Here is a 16,605-nt window from a genome sequence, read left to right as displayed (position 1 = left end):
TAGAAGTGATATATTGGGGTTAGTTGATATCACTGTAGAGGTGGTGTTGTATTAAATCTCCTGGTCCTGACCAGATACATCCAAGAACACGACAAGGGGCTAGAGAAGAAATTGTGAGGAAACTAGCTGATATTTTTGCATCATCGTTAGCCATGGGTGAGGTCCCAGAAGACTGGAGGGTAGTAAATGTTGTGCCATTATTTAAAAAGGGCTGCAAAGAAAAACTATAGGCCAGTAAGCTTAACATCGGTGGTGGGTAAGTTACATGAGAAGATTTTGAGGGATAAGATACACATGCATTTGGAAAGACAGGGTTTGATTAGGAGTAGTCAGCATGGCTTTAAAAGTGGGAGATCATGATCAAATTTGTTAAGAGTTATTTGAAGAAGTGACCAGGAAGTTTGATGAGAGCAGGGCGGTAGACGTAGACTGTATGGATTTCAGTAAAGCCTTTGATAAGGTTCCACATAGTAGGTTGTTCTGGAAGGTTACACCACATGGAATCCAGGGCGAATTGGCAAATTGGATACAAAATTGATTTGATGGTGAGAAGCAGAGGGTAACAGTGGAAAGATGCTTGTCAGACTGGAAGCCTGCTTATCATCTATAGCAATGATCTGGTTGAGAATGTACAAGGCATTATTAGTAAGTCTGCTGCATTTTGGGCAGTGAGGAGGATTATCAGAAATTGCAGCAAGACCTTGATCAGCTAGGGAAGTGGGCCAAGAAATGGCAATGGAGTTTAATATAGACAAGTGTGAAGTCTTGCGTTTTGGAGAGTCGAATCAAGATATGGGTTTCATGTTGAATGGTAGGGTCCTAAGGAGTGTAGTGGAACAGAAGGATCTTGGAGGTCAGGTTCACAGTTTTTTGAAATGCAGTCACAGACAGTGCAGTGAAGGAGGCTTTTGGCACACTGGCTTTCATCAGTCAGGGCACTGAGTATAGAAGCTGGAAAGTTATGTTGCAGTTGTACAGGATGTTGATGAGGGTGCAATTGGAGTATAGTGTTCAGTTTTGGTCACCTTGTTATAGGAAAGATGTTATTAAACAGGAAAGAATACGTTTACAAGGATGTTGCAAGGACTCAATGGCGTGAGTTATCGGGAGGGGTTGGACAAGCTAGGAACATTCTTCTTTAGAGTGTAGGAGACTGAGGGGGATCTTATAGAGATGTACAAGATCATGAAAGGCATGGATAAGGTGAATGGACTCAGTCTTTTTCTAGGGTTGGGAAGTGAGGACTAGAGGGCATCAGTTTAGGGGGAAAGAATAAAAGGGAACCAGAGAGGCAACTTTTTAAACACAGCAGGTCACACGCATATGGAATGAGATGTCAGTGGAAGTAGTTGAAGTGGGCACATTAACAACACTTAAAAGGCATTTGGACAAATACATGGATAGGAAAGGATTATAAGTATTTGGACCAAGTGCAGGGAAATGGGGTTAGCAGGGACAGTCATTTTGGTCGGCATGGACCAGTTTTGTTGAAAGGGCCTGTCTGTGCTGTAGGACTCCATGACAACTGCAATCAACTAAGTTTCTTTAAGATAAAGATTGTATGGACATTCCTAAGAGGGACATCAGGAAGGCAAAGGGGGATATGAGATTGCCTTAGCAGATAAGATTAAGGATAATCCAAAGAGATTCTAAAAGTATATTAAGGAGAAAAAGAACAAGAGAGAGAGTAAGCCCCCTTAAAGATCAACAAAGTCATCTTTGTTTTGGAGCTCTAGAGATGGGAAAGATATTAAATGAATGTTTTGCATCAGTTTTTGCTGTGGAGAATGAAATAGATGCTAGAGAACTCAGGGAAATATATACTGATATTTTGAAATACAGTTCACATTACATCATGGAAGTGCTACGTAAGGGTGGATAAATCTCCGGAACTTGATCAAGTCTATTCCAGGACATTGTGGGAAGTTAGGGAGAAATTTGTGGGGCCGCTAGAGAAATACTTATATCATTGATAACCATGGGTGAGATGCTGGAGGATTAGAGGATGGCTGATGTTGTGCCTTTATTTAAAGAAGGCTGTAAAGAGAAGCCTGGGAATGATCGACCTACGAGTCTGATGTTGGTGGTGGGTAAGTTGTTCTAGGTGATTCTGAAAGATAGGATTTACATGCCTTTGGAGAGGCAAACAATGATAATAGGTAGTTAACTTGGTTCTGTGCAAGGGAAATTGTGTCTCATGAACTTGAGTTTTTTTGATGAAGTAAACAAAAGGTTTGATGAGGCAGAGCAGAAGTTGTTGTTTACTTGGACCTCAGTAAAACCTTTGATAACGTTCTGCATGGTAGACTAATTAATAAAATTAGATCACATGGGATTCAGGGTAAGCTTGCCAAGTAGATCCAAAATGGAGCTTTACAGCAGGAGACAATGTGGTAATGGAGAGTTCTTTTTTTGGATTGGAGGCCTGTGATCAGCGGTGTTCCACAGGACTGGAGTCAGTTTTGTTTGCCATTAATATAAATTATTTGGATGAGAATATAGGAAGATGCATGGTTAGTAAGTTTGCAGATGACAAATTGGTGGAACAGTGGAGAGTGAAGAAAATTACCTAAGATTACAAAGAGATTTTGATCAATTGCGTCAATGCGCTGAGGAGTGGCAGATGGAGTTTAATCTGGATAAATGGGAGGAATTGTATTTTGGTAAAACAAACAAGGGCAGGACTTATACAATTAAAGATACGTTCTCAAGTATTGCTGTAAAACAGAGACTTAGGGGTTCAAGTACATAATTCTTTGAAATTTGCATCACAGTTAGACACAATAGTTAAGGCATTCAGCATGCTTGATTTCATTGCTTAGACCTTTGAGTATAGGAGTCAGGGCGTCATGTTGAAGTTGCAGAGGATGTTGGTAGGGCCTCTTCTAGAGTAGTGTGTGGGGTTCTGGTTGCCCTGTTATAAGAAGGATATTATTAAACTGGAGAGGGTTCAGAAAAGATTTACCAGAAAGTTGCCGGAAATGGAGAGTCAGTTATAAAAATCAGCTGGAGAGGCTTGGACATTTTTCACTAGGGTGTAGGTCGTTGAAAAGTGATAAGATTGATGCTTATAAAATCATGAGGGGTATAGATAAAGTGAATAGCAAAGATCTTTGCCCCAAGATGGGGGAGTTCAAACATGGGGGCATATTTTTAAGTGAGAGGAAAGAATTAAAAAGCACTGAGGGGCAACTTTTTTTTAAACGCACACAGAGTGGTGAATGTATGAAATGAACTGCCAGGGGAAGTGGTGGATACAGGTACAGTTACAACATCTAAAAAAAATTTGATAAGTTCAAGAATAAGAAAGGTTCAGAGGGATATGGGCCAAATGCAGGCAGATGGGACCAGTTTAATACTGGCTGGACTTTATCAATGTAAAACTTGGAATGAAAAATATACCAGCACCTTAACAATTAATGGTGATTATCATGGAACATGTAACTATATTGATAATTTAGTACATTCTGCCAAACCGGGGAAAAACATCTCCATCACTTCAATGGACTGATCAATTGTAAATATGATCAGTTATAAATATGATTACAAAGTGAAGGTGACATATTTGGGATACTTTGCAGGACAAGGCTAAGCAGCAGCTCTACAAAAGCAAAAATAAGGGCTTTTTTTGATTTTCCATTCAAAGACAGAATGCAAAAATGTGCAATATATTTGCATGAGTGGATTTTACTGGAAGTGCAGTTAAAATATCAGCACTTTAGTGGCTCCCTGATTAAAAGGTAAAGTGGCCATAGTCTTAACAGTTCATAGGGCTGCTTGCTCATTACAGAAAGATGAAAGCTGGTGGTTTAACATGACAGTCAGCATATCTCAGTCGAGGAGAGAGGTTGTGAAGGAGAGTTTTCATGGCAATCTCAGCCAGTGCGTGAACTGAACCCATGATATTGATAACATTCTGCATCTCCCTGAATAACTTATTAAAGAAAGGCAATAAATTTGAATGATGTACTGACTACTGCTACAATTTCACAAAATATCATTTTGACAATGTTTGTTGAAACTGAAACTACAGGGCAGTTCCACGTGTGCTCACATAGAATCACAAATCGGGCAGGGGAGGATGGTGGTGGTGGTGCAAGGTGGGGGGTTGGGGGTAGGTTAAGACATTGGGCTGGGGCTGAACAGAATGGGCCAGAGGTGGAGGAAGGAAAAGAACAGAAGGGCAGATTCGTGAGGGGCAGAAGAGATCAGACCTCGTCCCCAGGCTGAATCCCCCACTGGCCTAATCCCTCATGCTGGCCTGAACCCTCCAAACTTCTACTGGTCTGCTCTCTCCTGCTGTGCTCGTCAGATCTCTCCCACCTCCAAATGGTCTTTCCCAATCCCCTAATCCACTTCCCATTCATGGCTGCATCCATTAATGTGCATTCACAGGGGGAATAGCACACATGCTCCTTGGTGTCAGCAAGTGCAGCCAGTCAATTTAACTGGCTGTGTGGGTCAGGAACATCAAAGCTGTTACTGTGTTGTTGCAGAAATGGGGAATAATGGCCAGTCAGTTATTATTAACAAAAATTGAATGTGTGGTAACAGAAATATTGGTCACTTCATTTCCACTTGCAGCTTGGACTCCAAATTGACAGACTTTGTGCCCTTTTGTCTTTGCTTTCCACTCACATTATTTCTGCAAAACTCTGATCTGTCACATCCTCTCCATTTCTGGATGAATGTACACATTTGAATTTAAAGGCTATATGATTTAAGCTTGAAAGTTTGCATATTAGTAATTATAATCTAATGTTGCAAATTGGATTATTAAGTTTGTTTTAATAACGTTTTAAATTTGCTTGTTCATTGACAAAACTTGGTGAGTTTCTTTTCTAGTCAGTCAGACATTAATCACCTTAGTGAACAAATTGGTCACATTTTATATTTGAAGACTTGTGGAACAGTGGGAATTGATTTTCAATGCAGTTCTTCCCATCAGTAATGTGACAATACTTACAATTATACACAGTATCTCAAATGAAACGGTCACTGATTTACACAGGAGGGCAATTCTTGATGTTTTGTAATCAAATGCCTTTAAAATGCCTCTTCATTCTTATATAGCCTAGTTGGGAGAAGCTTCAGATGGACTGTTTACTTTTTATAAGCTTAACTAAATCATTTTTTGACAGCAGTTAATTATTTGAAAATTGTAGTGACAAGGAAAAAAATCAACAAGCATCAGGAAATCATACCTAATGTGGGCTCAGATGATCTTGACTGCATTCTTGATTGACCTTCGGAAAACTAGAATGCACAATAACAAAGAAATTCTGCATGTTTAAAGCAATTACATAATTCTGTAACAAAAAAACCCCAACTATTTTGGTAATTTGGATGGAGGAAAAACTTGAGTGCCAACAATTCACTTTTTAAATTATTACATAAAGCATGTTCATCCTCAAGAAATATGCCTAAGGAATGAAACCGATATCAACTGGATAGTTTAAGGAAGGAATCAACAAATCTCAACAACAGTAAATGTAAACAGACAAGCATTCTGGCATTAAATAGCCAACAAAAATGTTCAAATTTCACAAAAAGCATGTAATGAAAGATTTAGTTATATAAACAATTATTCTATACATCAATATCAGTTTTACAATTAGCAACAACTATCCTATCTCTAACTAGCATCAATTATGACTTGAGGGAGGAATTGGTGGCAGCTGTTTTCCCATACATTTGTAGCATTTGTCTTCCTAAGTGGTAGAAGTCAGAGGTTTAGAAAGTGCTGTCAATTGAGCCTTCGTGAGTTACTGCAGTGCATCTTGTACATGGTATAAATTGTTGCTACAGTGTGTCTGAGGTGACCAGAGTCAATGTTGAAGGTAGTGAATGGGGTACAAAGCAAGTGGGCTGCTTTGCATTGGATGGTGATGAGCTTCTTGAAGTTTTTGCTGGAGCTGCACTAACAATGCAAGTGGACAGTCATAGCATCAGAGGACAGAAAAGGCCTTTCAGCCCATTGAGCCTGTATAGCCAATCCCACTTGCTAGCACTCTGCTCATGGCCTCAAATGTCATGACATTTCAAGTGCTCATCCAAGTACTCTTAAAATAGTTGTGAAGTTACCTTCCTCAACTACCCTCCCAGGCACTGCAGTCCAATTCCTCACCATCTTCTGAGTGACAAAATGTTTCCTCAAATTCCCCCTGAACCTCCTGACCTTCACCTTAAAATTATGCCCCCTTGTTACTGACCATTCATTAAGGAGAACAGTTGCTTTCTCTCACCCTATCCATGCTCCTCAATCTTATACCTTTGTGTCCAGATCCCCTCAAACTCATTGCTCCAAAAGAAAACCCCAAGCTTTCTTTGCAGTGAAGATATTCCATCAGAGGCAAAACCTTGGTGAATTTCCTCTGTACCCCCTCCAGTACAATCTTTCTTCTTGTGGTGTGGTGTCCAGAGCTACATACATTACTCAAGCTGTGGCCTAAGCAAAGTTCTGTGCAGCTCCAAAATAACCTCCCTCTTCTTGTAATCTATGCCTTGACTGATCAAGGCAGATGTCCCATCTACCTTCTTAACAATCCTATTAACCTGCCATGCTGCCTTCAGGGATCTATGGCCAAGTACGCCAAAATCTGTGTTCCTCTCAGCTTCTTACTGTCCTGCCAGACTTTTCTATCACCTCCTAACTTGCACCTTGAGGTTGGATTTGCTTCAAGGAGTAAGGAAAAGAGTTATGTGCTGCAGAAATCCTCATCTCTGGCTGCTCTTGTACTCGGTTTTATGACTGGTGCTGCGAGTTTTTGATAACTATACAATAAAAGAAATACAGAGGAATCAATTTAGATTCAGAATAGGAGATTTTGCCTACTCAACGGTGTTGTCATGAAACAATTAAAACTCATCATTTTCGATATATCAAATTTAGGCCAAATTTCACAGAAAGAAACTAAAGGATAGTAATTTGTCTTGGGCAGTGGCAATAGGTAGAGTAGAAATCGTGATCTGTTATCAGCTCACAGCTTGATAGTCAATTCTATTGATGATAATAAAATGGAACTTGCACTATACCGGAGGGATTTTCTGCCCCAAATATTTTATAGGAATAGAGACAAATTCTGCTGAAGGGAACAGATATAATGTAAAACAAAAGGCAGGAAAAAAATTGAGTGCACCAAAAGATTATTACAGAAAGTAAAAGTTCATGGTGTAGGGGGAAAATGTCTGAGCATGGATAGAAGATTGTCTTGGAAGAATGGCTGGCTAGGAGAAAGCAGAGAACATGCATCAATGCAACTTTGGCTGACTGGCAGGATGTCACAAGTGGAGTCCTGTTCGGGTCTGTACTAGAGCCTCAAGTTTTTCCAATTTACAATGATGTAGGCGAGAGGAGACGACACAAAGATAGGTAGGAAATTTTGACCTATGAGAGGAATTGATTATAAAAGAAAAAAATGTTATACTTCAGTTACACAGATCAGTCATAGACCATATAGAGTCACAGAGTTGTACAGCATGGAAACAGACCCTTCGGTCCAACTCATCCATGCCGACCAGATATCATAAATTAATCTAGTCACATTTGCCAGCATTTGGCCCATATCCTTCTAAACCTTTCCTATTCATATATCCATCCAGATGTCTTTTAAATGTTGTAATTTTACTAGTCTCTACCACTTCCTCTGATGCCTCATTCCAACCATGTACCACCCTTTGTGTGGAAAAAACTGCCCCTTAGGTCCCTTTTAAATCTTTCTCCTCTCACCTTAAGCCTATGTCCTCTAGTTTAGGACTCTGTTACCCTGGGGAAAAGACCTTGTCTATTCAACCTATCCATGCCTCTCATGATTTAAAATGCTTCTATATAGTCATCCCTCAGCTTCCAACACTCCAGGGAAAACAGCCCCAGCCTGTTCAGCCTCTCTCTATAGCTCAAACCCTCCAATCCTAGCAACATCCTTGTAAATCTTTTCTGAACCATTTCAAGTTTCACAACAACTTTCTGATAGCAGGGAGACTAGAACTGAATGCAGTGTTCCAAAAGTGGCCTAACCAATGTCTTGTATAGCCACAACATGACCTCCCAACTCCTATACTCAATGCATTGACCAACAAAGGCAAGTATACCAGACACCTTCAACACTACCTTGTCCATCTGTGACTCTACCTTCAAGACACGAGGAACATGCATCCCAAGGTCTCTTTGTTCAGCAAACCTCCCCAGGACCTTACCATTAAGTGTGTGATCCCTGCCCTGATTTGCCCCACCAATATGCAACACCTCATAGTTATCCAAATTAAATGTTAACTGCTGTTCCTCAGTGCATTAGCCCATATGATCAAGATCCTATTTACTCTGAGATAACCTTCTTCACTGTTCACCACACTACCAATTTTGATGTTATCTGCAAACTTACTAACCATACCTCCTGTATTCACATCCAAATAATTGATGAAAATGACAAAATGCAGTAGCACCGATCCTTATGGCACACCACTTATGGCCTCCAGTCCGAAGAGCAAACCTCCACTACCACCGTCTGCCTGTCTCCTACCTTCAAGCATCTTGAATATAGTAAGCAGTCTGGTCACCTTACATTTTGATTTCACTTTCATAAATCCAGGCTGCCTTTGTCTAATCCTGTTAATGCTTTCCAAGTATGCTGTTATCATGTATTTTACAACAGACTCTAGTTATTTGCTCCATGTTAGGATAATTGATCTGTGATTCGCTGTTTTCCCTCACTTTCTTTTTTTAAATTAAGAAGTACATTTGCCACCCTACAATGTGTATGAACTGAGTCAATGGAATTTTGAAAGGTGACCACCAACGCAGTCAACATTTCCAGGGCCACTTCCTCTACTAGTCTGGGATGAAGATTGTCAGCCCGTCAGGATTTGTCAGCCTTTAACCCCAATTTCTCTAGAATCATTTGCAATGAGGCTAATACAGTTAATATGTGAATGTTTATTTCCTTATAAATCAAGGCATTTGATGAGGCAGCAGCATAGTAAATAATTGGAGACTGATAAAAACAGATCAATAAGTATATTTTTGCCACCAAAGCTTGAAAACTGTAGTAAAGGTCTGAATGTGGAACACATACTTCTTTATTCACTTGCTTCCTTGCATCACAGTCACTTTGATTCTGTCTCAGTCTTGCCCGAGATGACTGCTCTTCTTGCATAGAATTTCCTTTCCTATGAGGAAAGGATGTGTTAGTATTTTAAAATATTTTCTAAAAAAAAAACAGAAGCACCAACTTGTGGCTCAGCGGTTAGCACTGCTGTCTCACAGCTCAGGGACATGGGTTTGAATCTAGTCTTGAGTGACTGTGTGTGGAGTTTGCACGTTATCCCAGTCTCTACATGTGTTTCCTCCAGTTGCTCTGGTCTCCTCCCACAGTCCAAACATGTGCAGGTTAAATGATTGAGCCGTGGTAAATGCAGGGTTACAGGGATAGGGTGGAGGCTGGGTCTGGGTGGTAAGCTTTTCAGTGGACCAAATAGCCTCTTTCCACACATAGGGATTCCTATGATTTTATCTTCCAAATATGAAGCATTCATTTGTTTTGGCATTAAATAAGAAAGCAGTCAGAGGAACTCAAATTGTTTTCTGTGCCTTCAAATATGATCAAAAGTTAAATGACACCAGGTTATCATCCAACATGTTCCTTTGAAGTCACAAGCTTTCACAGCGCTGCTCCTTCGTCAAGTGAAAGCTTGTGATTTCAAATAAACTTGTTGTACTATAACCTTGTGTCGTGTGACGTCTGGTGGTGTGACCTGGTCCACCTCAGTCTAACACCGGCACCTCATATCATAGCCTTCAAATGTGGAGCTTCCTGCCTCCTCCAGCCTGCCCTTTATCCTTCAAACAAGAAAAAAATTAAAAATTAAGGTTGGCATTCTACACCTACAATATTTTACACCAATTAATTTTCACCTTTTTTAATTTTGAAAAAAAAGAATTTTTCATAATCCATCTTAGCTTCTAAAATGAGAGACAGAATAAAACAAGACAGGAAGCAAAGATAAGAAGAATGAAGAGAAAATGGAAAGAACAAACAAAGGTGTAGGGGAGAGAAAAAGGGATAACCTTAATAACTGACCTAGTTGTAGCTAGTGTTGGCTCTTCTTTCCAACCTTTCGCCAGCCACACAGCCCTTACTCCAAGAATGAGGAAGGCACAGCGTAAAATTACATAATGGCACATGGATATAAATGAATATTGCTCTTCTGAATCCCTTCTTTTTTCTTTCGGAGTATTTTCGGTTTCTGGAGCTTCCACACTGCCTGTACTGTTAGGCCGGCTACTTGTGCCTGAGTATTCATATACGGTTTCATTTTCATGGTGACAAGCAGCCTTTCGGGCTAGGAAACACTCTAAAACCTCTGTCAGATTGGGAAAAAAGAATTAACATTGTAATACTTAGAAATTGTTTTTATATTTTATGTTTTCCTCCATATTAAATCACTATATAATAATCATTTAAATTTTAATGCAAATTTTACATTATAAATTTCAGGAGTTTCTGCATTAACAAATACATATTCTGACTAACGATTACAGCTTATTTATCAAAGAATGTCCTTATTATAATCACAATAAGGAAATAAAATGCTTTGATGATTTTAAGGAACATTATGGAAGGATGGACTTTTGTAAAGTTTGTTACACCTATTGTAGACATTCATTTTCACATATGGGTTAATAATTACAGACTTTCTGAAAGGTAAATTGAAAGGCTATAAAGCGGGCAAATAAAATTATATCTCAGTATACACACTGCTTATCTTTGGGAAGTCCTCTGTGTCCAACAGTACAATCTCTCTTTCCATGTTGTATTGTGGTTCCTCTGATTGTCTAACATTCACGGTTTGCTCAGTGGTACTACAGCTTTCTCTCGGTTCATCTTCAACGTTATTGGAGACATCTGAAAGCTAAAAATTAATAGTGTACTTAACATACTGAATAATTATTGTTTTCAAATGCAGTACATTTAATTGTTATTTTTAACTAATTTTTATATTCCCTGCTTAACCTTTGAGCATATTGCTTTCCAATAGAGGTTGGAACACTAGATTGCCTGATCCCTTAAGCCATTTTATTATGACATCCAAGGCTTCAATCTTACAACAACAAATTGGGCAGCATTGTAGAGTGTTGATGACATCACAGAATTACAACAGGATATTGACAGATGAGATGAAGGGGTAAAGCTGTGGCGCAAGTGTGAGGTCATCCATTTCAGACTGAAGGAGGAGAGATTGGGGTTTTTTAAGAAGGCACAAAGTTAAATGCAGTGAATTTTAGAAGTTCAGGTGCATACATCTTTAAAATTCCATAACAGGTGCAGAAAATATTCAGGACAACTAACGGAATACTGGTCTTCATATCCAAAAGGCTGGAATATAGGGATCAGAAATTATGTTACAATTACACAAAATGCGAGTTAGACCTCACTTAGAGTGGAGCACTGAGTATAGATCTGGGCACCACACCTTAGGAAGTCCTGGAGGGAATTCAGTGCAGGTTGATATCTGGGATAATACCTGGAGTTAAGTTACAAGGGGGAGATTAGAAAAATTAGGTCTTTATTCTATATAATTTAGAGTTAACACGTGATCTAATCGAGGACTTTAGAATATTAACGGGAAAGACAGAGTAGGTACTATATTTCTACTGGTTGATGATTCTAGGACCAGGGACATAGTCTAAGAATTAGGGCTAGACCATTCAGGAGACATGTGAGAAATGACTTCTACATGCAAAGAGTAGCGAACATGCAAAGGTTTGGAACTCTTTTCCTCAAACAGCAGCCAATGCTAACTCAATTGTTAAATTTAAATCTGAGACAGACAAATTTATATTAAGTCAGGGTATCAATAGACTTGTGCCCAAGGCAGAAAAATGGCAGAAGGCCACAGGTCAGCGATGATCTTACTGAATGGAGGAGCAGGCTCAACGGGCTGAATGCCCTACTCCTATTCCTATGTGAACATCAGTGGCGAGGTCAGCATTCATTGCTTATTCTTGACTGCCCTGAAGGTGATGGTGACAGAGCAAAAAAAGTAGAATGGTTCAAAACTGATTAGAAGGAAGTGACAAGGAATCAGGACCAGATAGAATGCACCCAAGAATGGTGAAAGACTTAAAAGCAGAAATTGCAGGGGCCCTGGCCAGAATCTTTCAGTCTACTCTAGACTGAGAAGAGATGTCAGAAGGCTGGAGAATTGCAGACATTGAATCCTGGTCCAAAAACAAGTACATCTAATTGTTATTTTTCATTAATTTTTATATTCCCTGCTTAACCTTTGAGCATGTTGCTTTCCAATAGAGGTTGGAACACTAGATTGCCTGATCCCTTGAAGCCATTTTATTATGACATCCAAGGCTTCAATCCTACAACAACAAATTGGGCAGCATTGTAGAGTGTTGATGACATCACAGAATTACAACAAGGATAAATTCAGTAATTACAGGCCAGTCAGTTTAATTCAGTGCAGGGGAAGCTTCTAGAAACAATTATTCAGGATAGACTTGATTGATTTATTGTCACGAGATCCAATGAAAAGTGGCACGGTGGCACAGTGATTAGCATTACTGCCTCACAGCGCCAGAGACCTGGGTTCAATTCCCACCTCAGGCGACTATCTGTGTGGAGATTGCACATTCTCACAGTGTCTGCGTGGGTTTCCTCCCACAGTGCAAAAGTGTGCAGGTAGGTGAATTGGCCATGCTAAATTGCCCATAGTGTTAGGTGCAGGGGTAAATGTAGGGGAATGGGTCTGGGTGGGTGCGCTTCGGTGGGTCGGTGTGGACTTTTTGGGCCGAAGGCCCTGTTTCTACACTGTAAGTAATCTAAATCTAATCTAAAAAAAAAGTTGTTTTGTTTACTCTACAGGCAGATTACATCATACAAAAGTTGCAGAACAGAATGCAGAATACTGTGATACAGTGCAGAGAAGGTGCAAAGAGAGAGATCAGAATTGGCATCCGAGAGGACCGTTCAAGAATCTGGTTATAGTGGGGAAGAAGCTGTTCCTAAATCAAGTTGTACGTGTATTCAACTTTTGAATACACGTGAGGTGGACGTAGAGACATTGTGCTTTTTTGGCCCTTGTGTTGACATGGGTGGACCACGACAGATTGCTGGTGATCATCATTCCCAGGAACTTGACGATGTGGACCATCTCCACCTCAGCACCACTGATGCAGGGGTGTGCCCTCCACTCCATTTCCTGAAGTCAATGATCAGCTCCTTCATTTTGCTGAAGTTGGAAAAGTTTTTCTCTTCACACCATGCCACTACGCGCTTAATCTCTTTCCTGTATTCCACCTCATCATTGTTTGAGATCTGACCTAAATGGTGGTGTCAGCAAACTTGTACATGGGGTTGGGTGAAATTTGACCACACAGTCGTTAGTTTATATGGAATATAGTAAGGGGCTGAGTATGCAGTTTAATGGTGCACCAGTGTTGAGGATTATAGTGGAGAATGTGTTGTGATGTATTCTGACTGAGTGCGGTCTATGGTTCAGCAAGTCGAAGATCCAATTACAGAGGGGGTAGCTGAGACCCACGACTCAGTTTCGAGATGAGTTTGTTTCAAATTATGGTGTTGAAGGCAGAATTGTGGTCAGTAAGGAGGAGTCTGGCATAGGTATCCTTGTTATCAAGATGGTCCGGGGATGAGTGAAGGGTAAGGGAGATGATGTTCGCTGTGGACCCATTGCGCCTGTAGGTGAATTACAAAGGATCAAGGCAATTTGGTAAACTCGGGCTGATGCGAGCCATGACTAACCTCTCGAAGCACTTCATAATTCTGGAAATCAGAGCAACTGGGCAATACTCATTGAGGGACTCTGCATAATTTTCCTTTTACTTAGTTCAGACATTGGATAATGTGGGCTGATCAGCAGCAGCCAGAATGGATTACTAAAGGGGAAATCTTCTTTTAATCACTTGCTGGATTTTTTGTTTTGAAAAGGTCAGTGAGGATAATGTTGTTGACGAGGTGTACACGGACTTTCAAAAGGCACTTGATACATTGCCATGCAACAGTTCTGTGAGAAAGGTAGTATCTTGTTGAATAAAAGAGACAGTAGCAACATGGACACTGAGCAATTGGAAAAAGCTGCAGTTGACAGATATTTTTCAAAGTGAAGGAGTAATGGAGTTATCTCAAGGTCAGCATTTGAACCTTTTCTTTTCCTGATATACATTCATGTTCTAGACCTTGGTGTGCAGGGGACAAATTTAAAAGCTTACAGAGGATATTAAAATTGTAAACTGCGAGGACAGTGTAGAACTCAAAAGGACAGACCAGTTGGTAAAGTAGGCAGATAGGTGGTACATTTGAAGTTCAATGCAGAGAAGTGCAAGGTGATGCATTTTGGAATGAAGAACATGGAAAGAACACAAATTCAGGATACAATATTTACTGGTGTAGAGGAGCAGAGGGAGCTGAGTATATATGTACATAGTTCACTGAAGGTGGCAAGACAGGTCAAGAACGCAGTTAAAGTTTGTAGTATCCTAAGTTTTAATCAAGCGCAGCATAAGAGAGAAAGAGGAGGTTATGTTGAACTTTTCCAAGACACTTGTTACACATCAGCTGGACTACTGAGCAGTTCTGAGCTCCACACCACAGGAAGGATTGATGAAAGTGCAGAAGAGATTTACAAGAATGATGAGAAACTTCAGTAAGCACGACAGATTGGACAAGTTGGGTTTGGAGAGAAGGTGGTTTATCATTTGCCGAGAGGTGCGAGGAAGAAGCGATGGACTTCTGGGAAGGTGAGTCTAATGGTTTAAAACACTTACTTCAGGCGTCGGGGCCTCCATTTGCCGAGAAGTACGAGGGAGGAGCAAAGGACTTCTGGGAAGGCTTTAAATGGGTGAGATCATGTCTCTGTCGACTACATCAGCGAGAAGCGCACCCAACTCCATCTCCTTGAAAACAGAGTTAGGGAACTGGAGCTGGATGAAGTACGGATCATTCGGGAGGCTGAGGGGGAAATTGAGAGGATGTACAGGGAGGTGGCCACTCCTCAGATACAGAATAAGGACAGCTGGGTTACAATTGGGGGAGGAAAGGGAACCGACGGTCAGAGCAGGGATCCCCTGTGACCGTTTCCCTCAGCAATAAGTATATCGTTTTGGATACTGCTGGTGGGGACAGCCTACCAGGGGAAAGCCATAGTTGTCAGGTCTCTGGCACTGAGCCTGGCACTGTGGCTCAGAAGGGAAGAGGGGGGTAAAATAGAAAAGCGCAAGTGGTAGGGGATTCAATAGTTAGACGGATTGACAGGAGATTGTGTGGTCAGGAACGGAACTCCAGGAAGGTATGCTGCCTCCCTGGTGACAGGGTCTGGGATGTCGCCGCTCGGGTTTACAAGATTCTGAAGGGGGAGGGTGAGCAGGCAGAAATCATGGTACATATTGGCACCAATGATATAGCCAGGAAAGGGATTGAGGATCTGAAAAGTGACTACAGAGAGTTAGGTTGGAAGCTGAAGAGCAGGACGTGTAGAGTAGTGTTCTCAGGTTTGCTTCTGGTGCCATGAGATAGTGAGATGAGGAACAGTCAGCGAATGCAGCTTAACACATGGCTGTGAGGCTGGTGCAGGAGTGAGGGCTTCAGATACCTAGACCATTGGGATACCTTCTGGGGTAGGTGGGACCTGTACATGAAGGACGGGTTGCACCTTAACTGGAGGGATACAAATGTCCTGGGTGGGAGATTTGCTCGTGCGATTCGGGAGGGTTTAAACTAGTTTGGCAGAGGGGTGGGAATCAGAGCCACATGTCTGAGAGGGGGACAGTTGCAGACAGGACAGTGACAGGATATATTCAATCTATCAGGAAGGTTTCTCACGCGATGAAACATTGGGATCGGTTAAAGTGTGTCTGCTTTAATGCAAGGAGTGTTTGGAATAAGAGTGACAAACTTAGAGCATGGATCAGTACTTGGGGCTATGATGTTGTGGCCATAATGGAGACGTGGGTTTCACAGGGACAGGAAGGGTTGCTTGATGTTCCAGGGTTTACAACGTTTAAAAACAACAGAGGGGGTGGAAAAAGAGGAGGGTCTGTAGCATTGCTAATTAGAGAGCGCATCACAGCTACAGAAACGAAGGTTGTTGAGGAAAGTTTGTCTACGGAGTAGGTACGGGTGGAAGTTAGGAACAGCAAGGGAACAGCCACCGCATTGGGGGTTTTCTACAGACCACCTAATAGCAGTAGAGATATTGAAGAACTTATAGGCTGGCAGATACTGGAAAAATGCAAAAGTAGCAGGGTTGTTGTTATGGATGATTTTAACTTTCCCAATATCGACTGGAACCTCCTTAGTGCAGATGGTTTGGATGGAGCTGTTTTTGTCAGGTGTGTTCAGGAGGGTTTCCTTACTCAGTATGTAGACAGACCAACGAGGGGAGAGGACATTTTGGATTTGGTGCTCAGCAATGAGCCAGGACAGGTGTCAGATCTCGCGGTGGGAGAGCACTTTGGTGAAAGTGATCACAACTGCCTCACATTTAGCATAACCTTGGAGAGTGAAAGGAACAGTTACCGAGAGAAGATATTTAATTGGGGAAAAGGAAATTATGACGCTATCAGACAGGGGTTGGGAA

General features: G+C 41.1%; 1 protein-coding gene across 4 annotated transcripts in view; it reads right to left on the bottom strand.

The window, feature by feature from the left end:
- Window positions 1–16,605, bottom strand: part of LOC140478739 (probable E3 ubiquitin-protein ligase HERC1) — a 342,968-nt gene that overhangs the window by 212,644 nt on the left and 113,719 nt on the right. For all 4 annotated transcript variants that reach the window (XM_072572083.1, XM_072572056.1, XM_072572075.1 and 1 more), the window contains exons 22-25: window positions 10,755–10,908; window positions 10,077–10,359; window positions 9,072–9,165; window positions 5,205–5,256 (exon numbers count right to left, since the gene is read on the bottom strand). In XM_072572083.1, coding sequence (XP_072428184.1) covers window positions 5,205–5,256; window positions 9,072–9,165; window positions 10,077–10,359; window positions 10,755–10,908 — 583 coding nt within the window. The remainder of the gene's footprint in view (window positions 1–5,204; window positions 5,257–9,071; window positions 9,166–10,076; window positions 10,360–10,754; window positions 10,909–16,605) is intronic.

The sequence above is a fragment of the Chiloscyllium punctatum genome, chromosome 1 (genome assembly GCF_047496795.1).
Source record: "Chiloscyllium punctatum isolate Juve2018m chromosome 1, sChiPun1.3, whole genome shotgun sequence".
Lineage (NCBI taxonomy): Eukaryota > Metazoa > Chordata > Chondrichthyes > Orectolobiformes > Hemiscylliidae > Chiloscyllium > Chiloscyllium punctatum.
Note: the sequence above shows the minus strand (reverse complement) of the source record. Positions and strands in the feature narration are given on the sequence as shown.